At 45.0% G+C, this 20028-nt stretch overlaps 1 protein-coding gene across 1 annotated transcript; it reads right to left on the reverse strand.

Moving 5' to 3' along the window:
- Positions 1–17883: 17883 nt before the first annotated feature.
- On the reverse strand, positions 17884–19496 carry LOC121002439. Its single transcript, XM_040433894.1, has 2 exons — positions 19381–19496; positions 17884–18541 (listed from the first exon to the last, which is right to left on the reverse strand). The coding sequence occupies exons 1-2, from the start codon at positions 19494–19496 to the stop codon at positions 17884–17886; spliced, it is 774 nt and encodes a 257-aa protein (XP_040289828.1).
- Between the last annotated feature and the right edge of the window lie 532 nt (positions 19497–20028).

A 20028-nucleotide genomic window follows, 5' to 3' on the forward strand; every position in this document is an offset into this window, starting at 1 on the left:
AGGACCAGTACTGGTTGGCAATGTACTTAGAACCCTGGTACAAACACAAAATGGTGGACATGTTACCAGCATCACAGAGGGCTGTCAGAATGCAGCATTTCCAGGCCTTGCTGCGAGAGATGCTGCATTCTGCTGTTGCGGGCGCTGGCAGAGGAATTTCCACCCCCAGAGAAACAGTTGCGAGTACCAATCCTACAGCACATCCAAGAAGAGGGTGGTTTGAAGATGTGTTGGTCACTTCGATATGAGATCATTCTTGCAGACAACCCATCGACAGCCGCCCTCCGGATCCAGCCTCAGGGTACGCCTAGACCGACAGGTGTCCAACAACATCGGATTCACGGCCAATTTGGATGCTCTGAGAAGTGAGGAACCTCTGGACTACTGGGTGTGCAGGCTTGACCTGTGGCCAGAGCTGGCACAATTTGCCATGGAACTCTTGGCTTGCCCTTCGTCGAGTGTCCTTTGTGAAAAGACGTTCAGCGCAGCAGGGGGGAATGTGACGGATAAGCGCACTCGCCTAGCTCACCACAGTGTGGACTACCTCACATTTATAAAAATGAATGAGGCATGGATCTCGGAGGAATTCAACACCTGTGACGACCACATTTAATTGAATTTCCTCATGACAGCTCACAAATATCCGCCACCAGCCAGAACAAATTCTGGTCCCTGTCTTAGGTAAATACAGCGGCATCAAATGCCGTTTCTGTCCGGTGAATGCCTAATGTTTGGGACCACGGAGGAATTTAACACCTGTGACAACCACGTGTTATCGAATTTCAACTATTATCATTTGGGGTTTTTTCAAGAGAGGGGATTTCATGTTTTTAATCCAATTTTATATTTTTTGTTCTTTTAAACATATGTATTTGACATCTATTTGTACTGGCCTGCAGTAAAATTGATATCCAATGACCATCTAATATACCTCCAGCCACATAATTACTTGTTTTTTTCTGTCCGGTGAATGCCTAATGTTTGGGGCCTGTACTACAATGGCCTGCAGTAAAATTGATATTGAATGGCCGTCCAATATACTGTACCTCCAGCCACATACTCACTTGATCATTTATGTACGGTGAATGCATAATTTTTGGGGCCTGTAATCTAATTGGCCAACAGTAAAATTGTTATATGGTGACCGCCTAATTTACCTCCAGCCACATTATCAATTGTGCTTTTCTGTATGGTCAATAAAAAATTTTTTGGGCCTGTAGTCCATTGGCCTGCTGTAAAATTGATACCCATTGACCGTCTAATATTCCTCTGGCCAAATGATCATTTATGTATGATGAATGCATAATTTTTGGGGCCTGTAATCTAACTGGCCAACAGTAAAATTGTTATACGGTGACCGCCTAATGTACCTCCAGCCACATTATCAATTGTGCTTTTCTGTATGGTGAATGAATAATTTTTTGGGCCTGTAGTCCATTGGTCTGCTGTAAAATTGATACCCATTGACCGTCTAATATTCCTCTGGCCAAATGATCATTTATGCATGATTTTTGGGGCCTGTTATCTAACTGGCCAATAGGAAAATTGTTATACGGTGACCGCCTAATGTACCTCCAGCCACATAATCACTTGATCTGTTATGTACGGTGAATGCATTATATTTGGGGCCTGTAATCTAACTAGCCAACAGTAAAATTGTTATACGGTGACCGCCTAATTTACCTCCAGCCACATTATCAATTGTTCTTTTCTGTTCGGTGAATGCCTATTGTTTCGGGCCTGTACTACACTGGCCTACAGTAAAATTGATATCGAATGACCTTCTAATATACCTCCAGCCACATAATTACTTGTTCTTTTCTGCCCAGTGAATACCTAATGTTTGGGACCTCGGAGGAATTCAACACATGTTGACGACGACCTTGTGTTATCGAATTTCAACTATTATCATTTGTAAGTATTTGGTGGCTGCAAATATGACCTGAAGGTTTTTTCCGGTTTGCCTGCCATTAAAGTGAATGGGGGCCGCCGCAAACTTGCGGTTCGCGAACATTTGATTGTGCTCGCAAATCGTCATGGCCGATGTTCATCCATCACTACTCATGATCTGCAGGTGTTTTTCAGCTGCTGGGACAGGGAGTTGAGGAAATGCTGAATGGAGCAAAGTACAGAGATACAGTTGCAAGAAAAAGTATGTGAACCCTTTGGAATGATATGGATTTCTGCACAAATTGGTCATAAAATGTGATCTGATCTTCATCTAAGTCACAACAATAGACAATCACAGTCTGCTTAAACTAATAACACACAAAGAATTAAATGTTACCATGTTTTTATTGAACACACCATGTAAACTTTCACAGTGTAGGTGGAAAAAGTATGTGAACCTCTAGACTAATGACATCTCCAAGAGCTAATTGGAGTGAGGTGTCAGCCAATTGGAGTCCAATCAATGAGATGAGATTGGAGGTGTTGGTTACAGCTGCCCTGCCCTATAAAAAACACACACCAGTTCTGGGTTTGCTTTTCACAAGAAGCATTTCCTGATGAGAATGATGCCTCGCACAAAAGAGCTCTTAGAAAACCTACGATTAAGAATTGTTGACTTGCATAAAGCTGGAAAGGGTTATAAAAGTATCTCCAAAAGCCTTGCTGTTCATCAGTCCATGGTAAGACAAATTGTCTATAAATGGAGAAAGTTCAGCACTGCTGCTACTCTCCCTAGGAGTGGCTGTCCTGTAAAGATGACTGCAAGAGCACAGCGCAGACTGCTCAATGAGGTGAAGAAGAATCCTAGAGTGTCAGCTAAAGACTTACAAAAGCCTCTGGCATATGTTAACATCCCTGTTAGTGAATCTACGATACGTAAAAAACACTAAACAAGAATGGATTTAATGGGAGGATACCACAGAGGAAGCCACTGCTGTCCAAAAAAAAACATTGCTGCACGTTTACAGTTTGCACAGGAGCACCTGGATGTTTCACAGAAGTACTGGCAAAATATTCTGTGGACAGATGAAAACAAAGTTGAGTTGTTTGGAAGAAACACACAACACTATGTGTGGAGAAAAAGAGGCACAGCACACCAACATCAAAACCTCATCCCAACTGTGAAGTATGGTGGTGGGGGCATCATTGTTTAGGGGTGCTTTGCTGCTTCAGGGCCTGGACGGATTGCTATCATTGAAGGAAAAATGAATTCCCAAGTTTATCAAGACATTTTGCAGGAGAACTTAAGGCCATCTGTCCACCAGCTGAAGCTCAACAGAACATGGGTGTTGCAACAGGACAACGACCCAAAGCATAGAAGTAAATCAACAACAGAATGGCTTAAACAGAAGAAAATACGCCTTATGGAGTGGCCCAGTCAGAGTCCTGACCTCAACCCGATTGAGATACTGTGGCATGACCTCAAGAAAGCGATTCACACCAGACATCCCAAGAATATTGCTGAACTGAAACAGTTCTGTAAAGAGGAATGGTCAAGAATTACTCCTGACCGTTGTGCATGTCTGATCTGCAACTACAGGAAACGTTTGGTTGAAGTTATTGCTGCCAAAGGAGGTTCAACCAGTTATTAAATCCAAGGGTTCACATACTTTTTCCACTTGCACTGTGAATGTTTACATGGTGTGTTCAATAAAAACATGGTAACATTTAATTCTTTGTGTGTTATTAGTTTAAGCAGACTATGATTGTCTATTGTTGTGACTTAGATGAAGATCAGATCACATTTTATGACCAATTTGTGCAGAAATCCATATCATTCCAAAGGGTTCACATACTTTTTCTTGCAACTGTATTCTTAATAAAAACATGATCCAGTGTGTTCTGGAACTCAGGCTGGGCCAATGGTTTACCTCCCAAAAAGACAATGACCCTAAGCACACAGCCAAGACAACATAGGAGTGGCTTAGGGACAACTCTGTGAATGTCCTTCAGTTGCCGATCCTTAACTTGAACTCAAATGAACATCTGTGGAGAGGCCTGAAAGAGGCTGTCTACCGACAGTCCCCACCATCCTGACAGAGCTGGAGAGAAAATCTGAATGTGCAAACCTTGTGGCATCATACCTAAGAAGACTGGAGGCTGTAATCACTGCCAAAGATTCCTCCAATAAGTACTAATTAAAGGGTTTGAATGCAATGTTTTAGTTTTTCCTTTTCAATAAATTAGCAAAGATTTCTAACATTCTACAGGGTGGGCCATTTATATGGATACACCTTAATAAAATTGGAATGGTTGGTGATATTAACTTCCTGTTTGTGTCACATTAGTATATGTGAGGGGGGAAACTTTTCAAGATGGGTGGTGACCATGGCGGCCATTTTGAAGTTGGCCATTTTAAATCCAACTTTTGTTTTTTCAACAGGAAGAGGGTCATGTGACACATCAAACTTATTGGGAATTTCACACGTAAAAACAATGGTGTGCTTGGTTTTAACGTAACTTTATTCTTTCATGAGTTATTTACAAGTTTCTCTTTGTTTACAGCCATTGACATGTCACCGAAGTTAACACGTGAGGAGCGGATAGAAATTGTGTTGATGTCTGGTGAACGCAGCAATCGGGTCATTGCAGCAGATTTCAATGCAAGACACCCTACGAGACCACCCATCTCCCATGCTACAGTTAGCAAACTGCTTGCTAAGTTTCGTGAAACTGGTTCAGTGTTGGATTTGCCAAAATGTGGACACAAAATCTATCTCTAATGAAGAAACATCAGTGGCTGTCCTAGCTTCATTCAGCAAGAGCCCACAGCGTAGCACTCTCCACATGTCACTGGAGTGGCATTAGTCGAACATCTCTTCGGCGGATTTTAGCTACTCACAAATGGCACCCTTGCAAACTCCAGCTACTGCAGCATCTCAACGAGGATGACCCAGATCGGCGCACTGAATTTGCAGAATGGGCAAAACAAAAATTGGAACAGGACCCTCAGTTTACGCAGAAGATTTTGTTCAGTGATGAGGCAAACTTTTATGTGAATGGTGAAGTTAACAAACAAAACCACCGCTATTGATCTGACACTAACCCACATTGGATAGATCCCTCCAAGACTGTTGGAACAAAAAAAATGATGGTATGGTGTGGTATATGGGGTACAAAGAAAGTGGGGCCATTCTTCATCAATGGAAACCTCAAGGCCACTGGATATGCGAAATTGCTACATGATGATGTGTTTCCCTCTTTATGCACTGAAGCTGGCACGTTCCCTGAGTTTTTCCAGCAAGATGGTGCACCACCACATTATGGGTGTCAGGTCCGAGCATTCCTAGATGAACAGTTTCCTGGAAAGTGGATTGGTCGTCGTGGGCCAGTTGAATGGCCCCCAAGGTCTCCCGATCTGACCCCCTTAGACTTTTATCTTTGGGGTCATCTGAAGGCAATTGTCTATGCTGTGAAGATACGGGATGTGCAGCACCTGAAACTATGGATACTGGAAGCCTGTGCTAGCATTTCTCCTGCGGTGTTGCTATCAGTGTGTGAAGAGTGGGAGAAGAGGGTTGCATTGACAATCCAACACAATGGGCAGCACATTGAACATATTTTATAAGTAGTCAGAAACTTGTAAATAACTCATGAAATAATAAAGCTACATTAAAACCAAGCACACAATTGTTTTTCTTGTGAAATTCCCAATAAGTTTGATGTGTCACATGACCCTCTTCCTATTGAAAAAACAAAAGTTGGATTCAAAATGGCCACCATGGTCACCACCCATCTTGAAAAGTCCCCCCCCCCCCCCTCACATATACTAATGTGCCACAAATAGGAAGTTAATATCACCAACCATTCCCATTTTATTAAGGTGTATCCATATAAATGGCCCACCCTGTATTTTCACTTTCTCTTTATGGGGTATTCAGTGCAGAATGATGGGGAAAACAAACATTTTTTTTACTTTAGCACAAGGCCGCAACATAACAAAAAAGTGAAGGGGTCTGAAGACTTTCTGAATGCATTGTATATAGGGGTCTGTGATGGCTGCTGCTTCTGGATTGCTATTTTCTATGGCTACTGGTTATTATACAAATATCAGACTTGGGCTCTAACATTCACTGAGACTTATATATATAGTTTTCTCTCCACTGTATTCCTTTATCATCATAATCTGGCATTTACAGTATTTGTATGTAATTCAGTGACTTCTGTACACTGTTCTTTTCTATATCTCTGCACCAGTCTCCTCCCTGTGTCAACTGATCTTCATTGTTTTTAATGTGTGTAACAACTGTGTTTATTAGAAAAGTTAATTCACAAAAATAATATTGAGTAACATAGCACATGAGCACTGCAGGATCACAGTTTTTGGTTGGCAAACGTTATTTGTATTTTATGCCTTCTATAAATTTTTCGGTACATACAGTCATTATTCCTTGTGAAATTCAAATTTAAAAGTTTTAAGTAATAAAGGTCTTTCAGCGAAAACTTGATATATAGCAAAAATTGTATGGTACCACATTAGTCAACAAAATCTATTTGGCCCCCGTGTACAATCAATATTTTTTACATGTGCCTTTCTCTCAGTCATTGAATTATGAACTTAAAGGGGTTCTGTACTTTCATTTAACTGATGATCTATCCTCTGGATAGATCATCAGCTTCTGATCGGCGGGGGTCCAACACCCGGGACCCCCGCCGATCAGCTGTTTGAGAAGGCAGCGGCGCTCCAGTAGCGCCACAGCCTTCTCACTGTTTACCGCCGGGCCGCCGGCCCACTGACGTCACGACTAGTATCAACTAGCGTGGGCGGGGCTAAGCTCTGTTCACTTGAATAGAGCTTAGCCCCGCCCACGCTAGTTGATACTAGTCGTGACATCAGTGGGCCGGCAGTAAACAGTGAGAAGGCCGCGGCGCTGCTGGAGCGCCGCTGCTTTCTCAAACAGCTGATCGGCGGGGGTCCCGGGTGTCGGATCCCCGCTGATCAGAAGCTGATGATCTATCCAGAGGATAGATCATCAGTTAAATGAAAGTGCAGAACCCCTTTAAGTTTATCCTAGTAAGCTGGCAAAACACATCAGATACATTTTGGTTGAACATCCCAATTTCAGCAAGATCACACAACCATTGATTGTGTATGCAGGCTTGCCAATTCTCCTCCAGCGACAGATGGATTTCAAGTACCCTATTCTTTGTTCTCTGGAACATTAACGTCTGCCAGAGTGGACTGTTTGTGCCTTGCTCCCTCAGTCAAGATTGCATGTGTATGGAGGAGTCAACAGAGACAGATATTGGCCAAATGAGCATTCTGCCGCCAACCATCCAATTTGCCGTACATTCAAAGGAACACTCCAGGAAAAACTGATACATTTTGTTATCGGTGAGTTTTGTACAGCCCCCTAAAGCCCTATACTAGGTATAACACAGTGCACAGTTAGCAAAATGTGGTAGAAAAGGCTGTGGCATCCTTTAGTGAGAGAGATCAATATAGTCAGGATACATGTAAGGATATTTTAGTACATGATCAACTATAAAATTTTCAAAAAATGTTTAAACACAGAGTACACAAAAGTGTAAAAGCAAATAACTATTTCTACCCTAAAACAATGTCCCCCAAATAATGCTCAGCAGCTGCATGTGGATATCTGTATATAACGCCCTAAAAGTTGCAGACAGCGCTTTATCTCCTGAAAATCTGTGAACTTTTTTTCTACTGGTTTTTATGATTCTCCTCGTCAATGGGCCATGTTTCATAACAGACAATGGGGAATGTTTTCTATAATAACTGCTGAAAGAGTCAGGCTGTGTAGGGACCCGGATAATGACAAAGAAAATGGTAACACCTAGATGTCAATTTAATACAACTTTCAAGGAGAAATAACAGAAGAATGGCACAATGTAGAGTTCTAACAAAAGATTCTCCAGCATTGTTAGTGGAATAATGTTCTTCACACTAAAACAACCTGTTTGGTTTATTCTCCATATAGCCGTTGGCTCAAATTAATACATTTATTTGGTCATAGATTTATAGTATGTTTGACAATAATCATTTTGAACTTTAGGAGTCTGTTCCCACAGTTGTGATATGTAGTAATACAAGAGTAGTACTCAGAGGCGGCTCTAGACTTTGTGAGGCCTCGAAACTCGAACATGAGGCCCCCACAAAGATTGTTGGGATGCTCGTGATCTCCTGTACGGCGCCCCGCCTCAATCCTCAAGAAATAAGCTGTGTCAACCACCGCACGGAGCGGTGGTGTGGTCAACACTCCCCCCTCCATGTATCTCTATGGAGGACTCGGAGATACACAAGTGTTGTTTCTGCGGCTCTCCCATAGATACATGGAGAGGGAGTGTTGACCACCGCTTTGGGCACAAGGAGATCCGGAGTACCATACAGGAGATCGTGGGGGATCCCAACGGCCAGACCCCCCTGATCAGACACTTGTCTTCTATCCTTTGGATAGGGGATTTATTTTCCTATCCCGGAGTACCCCTTTAATATGCAGTGACATCACAGTAAAGGGTTAATATGCACAGTGACAACACAGTACAGGGCTTATATTCACAGTGCATATTAACACTTTGCATTAACCCTGGCCCAGTTCTCTAAATCGACCCTCCCCCCACACACCGCATTGTGCTGTACTTGCTATACAGCAGCACATACCGGTCACATCCAGGGCCTCCAGGTGACGTCTCCTCCGGTGTAGATCTTCTCTGTCATCATCTTCTCCATTCGGTCCCGGACACTTCTCTCAGCCGCCTCGTCTCTGCAGAGTGTGACACACGGACATCTTAGCTTCCTCACATTTCTATCATCATCCCCCAACCTGGAGCCCCCACAGTGTTATCCTGCTGCTCGCTGTGCCCCCAAATACTATCCTGAAGAAATATTAGTGCCCCCATAGTAATAGTACTCCTCATAGTCCCACCAATAGTAATTCCCTTCTAGAATGCTCTCATTAGTAATACTGTCCCCCACATTGCCCCCATTAAGTAAATTGCCCCCCACACTGCCCATATTAAGTGATTTGCCCCCCACACAGCCCCCATTAAGTGATTTGCCCCCCACACAGCCCCCATTAAGTGATTTGCCCCCCACACAGCCCCCATTAAGTAATTTGTCACCCCACACTGCCCCCATTAAGTAATTTGTCCCCCCACACAGCCCACATTAAGTAATTTGCCCCCCACACAGCCCCCATTAAGTAATTTGTCACCCCACACAGCCCCCATTAAGTAATTTGTCCCCCCACACAGACCCCATTAAGTAATTTGTCCCCCCACACTGCCCCATTAAGTAATTTGCCCCCCACACTGCCCCCATTAAGTAATTTGTCCCCCCACACTGCCCCCATTAAGTAATTTGTCCCCCCACACTGCCCCCATTAAGTAATTTGTCCCCCCACACTGCCCCTATTAAGTAATTTGTCCCCCCACACTGCCCCCATTAAGTAATTTGTCCCCCCACACTGCCTCACAAATTTGCCCACACACTGCTTCATATTATGAAATTTCCCCCCCCACCTTGTACTTGTCCGCTGATCTGCTAGGCTGCTGCGCGGGCATGAGTTCAACTTCAGTCACTTGACAGCGCAACCCCATCCTGTGGCGCGTAATCCTGCGAGACCTGTGACCTCCCGCCGGTCTCGCGAGATTACGCACGTAACGCACCGCACGACTGGGTCGCCTTGTCAAGTGACTGAATTCATGACCGCGCAGCAGCCTAGCATTAGCCATTAGTGGACAGACAAGTACAAGGGGCGTGGGGAATAGCATTCGGGGCCTGGAATGTTTTGACCTAAGGACGCTCCCACCCGACACCGCCGCAAGTACTTGTGGCGGTGTCGGGTGGGAGCCAGAGCGAGGCCCCCACCAGCGCGAGGCCTTAGGCGGTGGCCTAAGTGGCCTAATGGAAGAGCCGCCTCTGGTAGTACTGCACATAAATAGCTAACTAGCCCAGATAGAAGTTTTTTTATTTTCCTATACCCCCCTCCCCCTGTACAGCAGTCCCCACAATGTGTTTGAGCGTACATGGTAGAGATGATAGAATTTCTCAAAAATTCGATTTGGTCGGTTTGCCGAATTTTCCAAAAAGATTTTATTCAATCCGAATTTATTCGTGGCGAATCTTGTTAAAAAACAGCTATTTCCTGGCTGCAGAGAGCCTGTATAATGGTGTAGAACACTGTGCCTTGCAGAAACACGCATAGGGAGTCTGCTGTTGTAGTTAAACAATACTGTGAGTCAGTATGACATATAGATGACAGGTGTCGCTCTTAGAATCACTGCACACTTCATTATTTGGGCAGTTATGGGGCCGAAACTGACCAAATAATACAAGTGTGAACTCAGCATTACAGGTCAATGTTAGATCCAGTTATAAAGGACCTTGCAAGATCCTACTATAGCGTGAAAGAGTGCACTCTTTTCAGACCATCGTCAGCTGATTCCACATAGATTTCTACAGAACCCGTTCTATTAAACGCTTACACAAGTAGAGCCCCCCTGACAGAGTGGAGAGGGTGTCAGCAGTAAGTTTGTGTTGACTTCACTGGTTGTTTTGCTATTCCTCTGATCCATCAGAATAATAATCCCCAAAAAGCAGATCCTGTCTGTTAAGCATCCGCTTTCACTCGGTCAGCATTTGGTCAGTAATTCATCAGCATTGCTAAAGCCCAAAAAACTGGAGTGGATGCAAAACAGAGATGACATGTGGATGGTATATAAATCATAAGCCAATTCTGATGCAAAATAGGGACCATGTCATACAGGCCTTACAGATACATAGACAGGATCCATTGTGTATCTCATTTTTCCTTCCTTCTGACAGATCAGAAGAAGGGTCAAATAAATGATGATGCCAAACAGGCAAAAAAGTCAAAATATTGGCCCAGTCATGGAGTGGGGAGGGTGAGAACAGCATGAGAAGTCCACAGAGTGGTGAGGTGGCAGCGGCATGAGGAGACCATAGAGTGGCCCAGTATCACGGTCGGCGTGGCTATCACATACGTGACACAGAGGGAGGGAACGAGGAAGGCCCTGCCCAAGTGAGAGGGAAGATGGTGACCCCTGACTCACCTGGCGGCTGGCACCTGGCTGCCCTGACGTCCCTAGACAGGTTCCTCACCCGTAAGCCGATCACGTGCCTAAAGCCCTGGCTTTCCCTGAGCTGAGCCCTAGGTAGTAAACAGGGCGATGGGAACACTAGTCTGCACCACTAACTCTAAGGGAAAACACCAAGGGGAGGACAGACAACACAGACTCAACATATATTCCCAGATGGGCGACAACAGGAGACAACAATAAGCCCAACAGGGATCCGGAGGGTAGCACACAGGAACGACAAGCAGGATTCACCACTCCAGTAGGTCAGTATAGATGTCCAGGCAGGAAGCTCTATAACTGGCAACTAGAGAAGTGTGAGGGGAGAATATAAGGAGGTAGGGAGTGGCAGACAAGAAACAGCTGAGGAGGAGAAGCTACGGATCCCTGAGAGAGACAAAAAGGATAGCAAGGCAAACACAGAAAACAATCACTAAAAAACAACGTGATCTTTAGATATAGAGCGCGCAGCCACCCGCTGCGACTTCCTGACCCCGGGTATAACGGAGTCAGACGTGGCTCTTGATACCCTCGTGACACCCAGTGACAGAGTGGTGAGGTGGCAGCAGCATGAGGAGACCACAGAGTGGCCCAATGTGGTGAGGTAGCAGCAGCATGAGGAGACCACAGAGTGATGATGTGGCAGCAGCATGAGGAGACCATAGAGTGGCCCAGTGACATAGTGGTGAGGTGGCAGCAGCATGAAGAGACCAGAGTGGTGAGGTGTCAGCAGCATAAGGAGACCACAGATTGGCCCAGTGACATAGTGGTGAGATGGGGGCAATACCAGTACCAGCTGAAGATGGCGGGTGGCAGTAGGAGCACCTGGCAGCAGGTGTGTGACATCAGGGGGTGGCAGCATCAGAATAGTGGCTGAAGCAGGTAACCAGAGGAAATAGGTTTCTCTTGACAAAGTTTAGGTGTGGCACGATGGATTATCTACTCTGATGCATCAGGCACTGGTGTGTGGAAATCCCTACTGATCCACACCTGATTTATCTTCACAAAGGTCAGTTTCTCCACGTTTTGGGTGGACACACGAGTTCTCCTTGGGGTAACTATGGACCCCGCAACATTAAACACCCACTCTGATGCCACACAGCTGGCCGGGCAGGAAAGCTTGTCAAGGGCAAACTCGGCCAGTTGCGGCCACAAATTGAGTTTGACTGTCCAGTAGTCCAGGGGATCTTCAATGTGGGGTGGCAGGGTGCAGTCCAAGTATGCTACAACCTGCTGGTCCAGGTTCTGCTCTATGTCTACCTGCTGCTACTAGTAAGTAGTTTCTTCAGTAGGCGGGTGAAGAAAACTGCTCATCAGCGACTCTATACTTAAGTTGCTGCTGATGGAGCTGGTACTGCTCCTGCCCCCCAACCCCAGCAGCCATGGCTGTGGAACGTGAGCGCAGAGGGCCCTGCATGAGGATGGGGGATGGAAAACATAGACAGTGGCCAACTGACTACATAGGATGTCTCGATAGTAGTTCAGTTTATCCTCCCTCTCAGCGGGTGTAAAGAAGGCACCCATTTTGGATCAGTAACAAGGGTCTAACATGGTGGGAGCCGGTAGTCATCCCTCTGCCAAATGGTGACAATTTGACTGTCACTACGCAATGCAACTAAGCATGCATCAGGACATTTGCTCAAGTGACTTGGAGAGACTCTCTGCCTCCATCTCCACTGTATACTGCCACAGTGTGTCTGGGTCATCTGCCTCATCTTCCTCATCGCCCTTTAGCTCCTTCAGCTGCTCCTGTTCCTCCTGCTCCTCCTCTGCTGTCACCTGTGTAGAAAAATCACCCATTTTTCTATGCACTGCCTGTGCTCGAATGTCCTCCTCCTCCTCTAGTTCAGCCCTCACATGTGGCCGTGAGATGTAGTTGTCACATCTCCTGTCCCCTGGCCAGCCAGATTTAGCAGCATCTGTTCCAGGACATGAATCAGTGGAATGACATTGTTCATCCTGTAGTCCTGGCAACTGACAAATAAAGTGGCCTCCTCAAAGGGCCCGAGCAAACTGCAGGTGTCACACATGAGCTGCGACTGGCTAACATCAGAGTTACACAGGGGAGTCACTCTGTCTGCCTTTATCATCAATAAATCATTTATGGCCTTTCTCTGTTCATATAATCGGTCCAACAAATGGAGGGTGGAATTACAACGAGTGGAAACGTTGTATATCAGCCTATGTGGCGGATGCCGTTTTGACTTTGCAGCTCAAGGAAGGGTGTGCTTTGTGATGTACGAGTGGCTGAAGTGCATGCAAAGTTTCCTGGCTATTTTCAGGATGTCTTGCAGATGGGGTGAAGATTTCAGGAACCACTTTACAACCAGATTAAACACGTGCACCATGCAGGGCGCATGGCTCAGCCCTCCTTCATGGAGCGCCGACACCATGTTCTTCCTGTTGTCGGTCACCATGGTTCCGATTTTAAGTTGTCGAGAAGAAAGCCAGGATTCGATTTCTTGATGAAGGACACAAAGCAGTTCCTACCCTGTGTGACTCCGTTTGCCCAGGCAAACTAGGTGCAGAACAGCATGACACCGACATGCACTGCACATGTGGTATGCTGGAGGAACACTGTGAATTGTCCCTGCAGTGGAGGCTGAGGACATGGTGAAGGATGTAAAGGCAGAGGCGGACATTGTCGCAGGACCAACAGCGTGAGAACATCGAGGCAGAAGCAGCGTCACCTGGCCAAGTTGCTGGTGTGGCTGGGCAGGAATCACATTTACCCAGTGGGCCATAAAGGACATATATTGTCCTTGACCGTAGATACAGCTCCACACATCGGCGCTGCCGTGCACTTTGGCAGACACAGACAGGCTCAAGGACTGGCCCACCTCCTGTTCTACATATGTATGCAGGGCTGGTACTGCCTTTTTCACAAATAAATGACAGCTTGGAACTCTCCAAGCCATCAGTTCTCTGAAAGGTGCAGAGTCCACCACTTGGAAAGGCAGGGACTGCTGTACCAGCAACTTGGCCAGAAGCACGTTCAGCTTCTGTGCCGTTGGATGAGTGCACGCATACTGTTGCCTCTTGGCAATCGCCTCGGTGACCGATTGCTTATGAAATGACTGACGAGGAGTAGGTGTACAAGGAGCAGGAGCATCAGGACAAGTAGATAATGGGAAGGACAGACAGCTCCCTTCGACTGAAGTGGTGAAGCCTTGACTGGCTAAAACCGGGTGAGTGCCACTGAGTGATGCAGCGGTTGCTGTGGCAGGCTGGACCACCAACATTGGAGCCACGGTTCTCCCAGGTCACTTTATGATGACGCTGCATGTGTTGACGCAGGGCCATGGTGCCAACATTGGCACCCTGGCCACGCTTCACCTTCTGCCCACAAATTCGGCAAATGGTCATGTTCACCTCCTCCGGAGGCTTAACAAAAAACTGCCACACCGCCGAGTATGCCATTTCCCCCCCAACACTCCACACTGTCTGTACCGCTTATTTTTTGGGCAGGTGGTCTACCCCAGGCACGTTTGGCTCCTGACCTCCCACTGCTGCCACCTTGCTGCCTCACGCGCAAGCTGCCACCCTCTTCTCCTGATGATAATGAAGCCCCTGCTTTACCCTGTTCCCAAGTTCGATCAGCTACATCATCATCAATCGCTACTGTCTGCATGTCACTGATGTTCCCCTCAACGGTCTCAAGGCCAGGAGCTTGAACGCTTGCAACACCAGCTCCCATTGACTCTCACCATCACTACTTGCCCGCCTACCAGAGGAAGTTGCAGATGTCTCCACCAGATCTTGGCTGGGTAGTAGATGCTGACTGTCCTCTAGTGGCTTGCCTCGCTGAAAAGTGGAGCCGAGCCCATGGCATATAATACTTCTCGCGCTGAGGGAACAGAAAATTATAGAGACAGGTTGAGGACAGTTGGGAGCACAGGACCTGCTGCCGAGCCATGCCAACTAAGTGTCATGTCAGAGGAACCCACTGACTCTTGGCTGGTGGTGTCTGATATCACTTGCGACGAAGTCGAAGACCGAGTCAACCATTCAAGCACCACTGGGTTGCTGGTCAAGACACGACCGCTAGATGACACCGGAAGCTTAGGCCTCTCGCTGCGACTAGTGCTGTCACCCCCCCTTCTTCTGCTGCTACTTCTGCCTGCGACAGAAACATTTTGGACAACTGCCCTTTCCCTTTGAAGAGCCTGTCACTTGTTTGTCGGACATACTGTATAATAAAATAATTCAATTAAAAGTAAAATAATAAACCCCAAAAAAGGCTGTAGTACAATGTAACTTCACCACAGAAAAGCAAATAACACGTATTTTTTTCCTATTAATACACCCCTAAAAAAATGTATAGCAATGTAAATTCACCGCAGAACGGCTAATAGGATGTACGTATATTTCCTATTAATACACCCCATAATTAGCTGTAGTACAAAGTAACTTCACCGCAGAACGGCAATTAAGGTGTATTTTTTTCCTATTAATACATCCCAATTTTTTTTTATAACAATGTAAATTCACCGCAGAACGGCTAATGGGAAGTATGTATATTTCCTATTAAAACACCCCATAAATGGCTGTAGTACAATGTAACTTCACTGCAGAACGGCAAATAAGACGTATTTTCTTTTCCTATTAATGCAAAAAAAAAAAAAAGTATAACAATGTAAAATGACAGCAGAATGGCTAATAGGACATATGTATATTTCCTATTAATATACCCCGTAAATGGCTGTATCACACAGCACTTGCACCCCAATATCCAGCAAGGTTTGCTGGAATTACTGAGCTATCATATAGTGCAAACCTAAAAGCAGCAGTATAACAGCAATTTGGATCCCCAGTTAGCACAGCAAAGTGTAATAGAATCGCTCCTATTACCCAGGCTGTACACTCTCCTATTGGACCCTGTTCTCCTTTTATAGTATGGATAAAGCCTTACTATCCTTTCCCTACACTATGAATAATCTTTCCCTGAACTTCTAAATCGTTTTTCCAGCACAATGAAGTATTTTCTACCACTGTCCTTAGCATCTGTCACATCTCTCTGGAAAATGGCTGAATCCAAGATGGCTGAGACTATTTATAGGGCTGTGACATCACAGGGGCTGGCTGGCTGCTGATTGGCTGCATGCATGGCATTGTGGGTGATCCCTCGCTCCCAGAGTTCTTTGTTCCATGTCCTAACATGTGCAGCAGCCATTTTAGGAAAAAATGTGATTCGTTACTACGAAGTGTGAGGAAATTCGACTATGGTGCGAATCAAATTTTTCCTGAAATTCAGATCAAATTCCACTTCGTCAACTTCGATTTGCTCATCTCTAGTACATGGGTAACAGGGGGCTGTAGGAAATTAAAAAATAGCAATCTGGACTCCTTATCTGCAGTAGTCCTCGTGTTTTACGACAGCAAATACTCCAAAATTATAGTGTCAGATTCCCTTTAATACTTAAAGGGGTTGTCCGGGATTGGGGACATTTGTTTATTAGTAATCTAATAACATAAACATTACAAACATGCATGTGGTACCTTTAGAACATATTGCTGAAGCCCTGTTTTCCTCCTTTCAATTCATGCCCGGAAGTGAGTCTTTTCTTATCTTCAGTGACGTACCGGGTCCCTGGCAAGCGAGCAAAGCCTCCTCTTCCTCTGCTCAGGGAGCCCAGTGACGTCACTGGCAGTCTAGATAATTATGCAGAGCGGTTGGAGGGGCGGTAAATTGTCCGGCCGGCATCACGCTAAGCCCCGGCCCCAGTCGGTGACGTCACTGGGCCTTCAGCATTACAATGAATGGAGGAGGATTACTATGCTTGTTAGCATAGAAAACTCCTCCCATCAGAATTACTAGCTAATGGGGCAGAAGGCTTTAGGCTGGGTTCACACCTGAGCATATTCGGTATGCGCTTTTTACAGGCGTTTTTATCGGGCATTTTTGAGGCGTATTTTGGGGCGTTTTTGTATTTTGGAAACGCGCGTAATACGCCCATTTGTGTGATTGACCACAGAGGCATCCAATGAAAAACTGCCATGTCTACACTTGAGGTGTCCAATGAAAGAGACTTCCTGCGGAGCTATTTCCTGTGTGTTTTCCTGTGTGAGTAGAGTGTGGAACAGTCTGTAATAACCATGGATCTCCGCAAAAGACGGCAAACAGCAGCAATAGTATCAGCAGTGCTTATTATGCGTTTGAGGAGAAAGAGACTGAACAGGCGACGGTTCTGGGTCCATCCAGTGATTGCGAACTGACAGCAAAGAGGACAGTTCTGGGCGATGTACGAAAGCCTTCGTGCACACGAGGAGAATATTTTTTACTACACACGGATGTCCATAAACAGGTTAGTACATATACAAAGCTTATTGTTGTGGTGTCTATAATGGTAGCATGCTACATTCGTTTTTTTTGTCAGTATAGTTAACCCTTACAATTTTTTTTTACAACAGCTTTGATGAGCTCCTGGGATTGATGTCTATCCATTTGCAACGGCAGGAGACATTCATGAGGGACAGCATAGCACCAGTGGAAAGCCTGCTCATAACTTTGTGGTAAGTAGACAAATCACTGCACAAATAATCCTTTGCTGCTGCTGGTTGTGACCTATGTGTGTTTGTGTAGGGGGTATGGCATGTGTGACTGTCCGAAATATTTGTAGCACAACCATACCTAGTTTAACCACATTAAAATAAACTACCAAACCCCCAAAATATAACCAAAAAGACACCAACGCTTGAGAGTTAAATATTAATAAAATTATAATAATAATTAAAATGCAAACGTTGCAAAGAAACAAGTGCAATACTTCTATAAAAACAAAGACAAGGTGCACGGCATTTTGCCTCCTCAACGTGGTTAAACACCCTGGAGGCCAAAATGAAAAAGGTGCCTAGAGTGACAGATCTAATAACTCACAAGTTTTGGTATTGTGAGAACGCAAAGTCGGGCTCGTCCTCCTGCATCTCCTCCCTCATTCCACGTGAGCAGGCACCAATCTGCGTTTGTGTGGTGGTGGTGGTGCTGTGCCCCAGGTTGGTGAAGGGATAACCATAGGACGAATGTGTTCGTGGCTGCCATGTGTCGTGATGGTGTTGCATGGGTGTTTGTGGGTATGTTTGAGGCGTGTGTATGTGCATGGGTGGTGCATGTAGAGGCGCAGTAGTCTGATGTGTGGTACCATCAGGTGGAATGAAGGAGTCAATACAGCGTGTGATTGCGTCCCGTACTTCAGTCTGTCGACTACTGGGCACCCTTTTCATTTTGTCCTCCAAGCTGAGGAGGAAAAGGGCCTCGCACGAGAGCCTGGGGGCCGGATGGGCCATGGCATCCAGGCAATCAATCAGCCGGTCCTCTTCTCGTTCCGGCCTCTTTCTCTGTGATCTGGGATTGGCCCTACCACTGGTCGGTTCCTGGGCAGGTGGGGCAGTAGGTGTGGGGGTTGATGATGGTGTGGTGGGATTTGGTGGCGGTGTACTTGCGGGCCCAGTAGAGACACAGGCGTCACTTTCCCTGGTGGCCTTCTCATCTTCCTCATCCTGCCTCTCTGTAGCCTTCCAGCTACTGTCAGTGCTGTAAAAAAGTAAAGAAAAGGTGATATAGGTATACTAGTTAATATGATCACAGGTAAAACCCTTACTATCACCCCAGAACTGGTATTGCTGAATCTGGGAATAGACTCTATGGATTCATCGGTGCAGTCCCCATTGATACACATCTTTTTTGCATACAGAATGTTGATAGCAAAAAACTGGAAAACAGAAACAATACCAATTACTAAAAATATTATAGAGATGGTGTCAAGAAGCTGTATCAATGAAAAATCGTATGCAATATGTATGGACTGGTATACCATTATGCAACAAAAATGGGAAGCATGGCTAAAGTACTTCCCTAAGTAAGGAGGGAGTCGGATGTGTGAAAGGAGCCGGTCAACCGAAAAGTCAGACAACATAAGAGAAAGCATAAATATAATAAAGATTGTAATGCATAAAACCAATTTAGTATTGCCAGAAAAGATTAGTGATACATGTAATTAAAGATATGTTCTCAATGTATATGTAATAAAGATTCACTTTTCTTTATTCATTTAATGTTAAAGTTAACAAAGATTTAAGAAGGCACGTTTGTGTATATGTTTATTTTATTTTACTGCAATTTATTCTGATACATGCATCATCAATTATATTTGAAATGTAGATTATGTGTTCCCACCTCATGTGATATGAAGTAATATTACGTGTGAAACATTCAATTTTCTGTATGTTATATTGAAATGTCTTTGAAAATTCTAATAAAAAATTATTTTGTTCTAAAAAAGTAAAGTATATATAAGTACGTGCAATATATGATTATGAATGAATGTACTGTCACACATAACCCTCACAAACATTCATAGTGAATTGACCTACCTACGCATTTCTGTGCAGGGCACTAGAAAAGCCAATTGCTTAGAGTGAACGTAGCTTGATGGAGCCATTGCAGCAGCTCCGCTTCTGTACTCCCGCTCCTTGCGTCGGTGCCGCATGAAGGCATCCTTGAGGCTCTTCCATTTTGATTTCAGGGCATTGACTGTTGAAAAAATATATAAACATCAACTAATGTAATTTATCTTTCCTTTTCCATATCTTAGGTAGTTAGCAACTGGACAGTCATTGGTCAGTCTGCACTATGCCTTCATGATTGGTAAATCGACAGCAAGCGACATCATCCGGGAAACATGCAGTGCCATATGGGATGTCCTTCATGCTGTTGTGATGTCCAAACTGAACAAGGATGAGTGGCAGAAAATTGCCCACACATTTTACCAAACATGCAATTTTCCTAATTGTGTGGGGGCGCTAGACGGAAAGCATATCCGCGTGATAAAACCCAAGAGGAGTGGCAGTAGATTTTTTAATTATAAGAAATACTTTTCCATTGTCCTTTTTGCCGTATCTGATGCCAACTACTGCTTCAGATACATAGATGTTGGATCATATGGAAGCAGCTCAGACTCTGCAGTATTCGCTCATTCAGATTTTGGACGAATGTTGAATACCAATGCTCTTGACCTTCCG

This window comes from Bufo bufo, chromosome 5, assembly GCF_905171765.1.
Source record: "Bufo bufo chromosome 5, aBufBuf1.1, whole genome shotgun sequence".
Taxonomy (NCBI): domain Eukaryota; kingdom Metazoa; phylum Chordata; class Amphibia; order Anura; family Bufonidae; genus Bufo; species Bufo bufo.

What these genes read in the sequence shown, in the direction of transcription:
- LOC121002439 (XM_040433894.1), bottom strand. Translation starts at nt 19,496, where the DNA reads ATGCGGCACCGACGCAAGGAGCGGGAGTACAGAAGCGGAGCTGCTGCA. An exon ending in CCCTGCACAGAAATGCGTAG is followed by an intron (nt 18,542 to 19,380) that starts GTAGGTCAATTC and finishes ACTTTTTTACAG; the next exon opens with CACTGACAGTAGCTGGAAGG.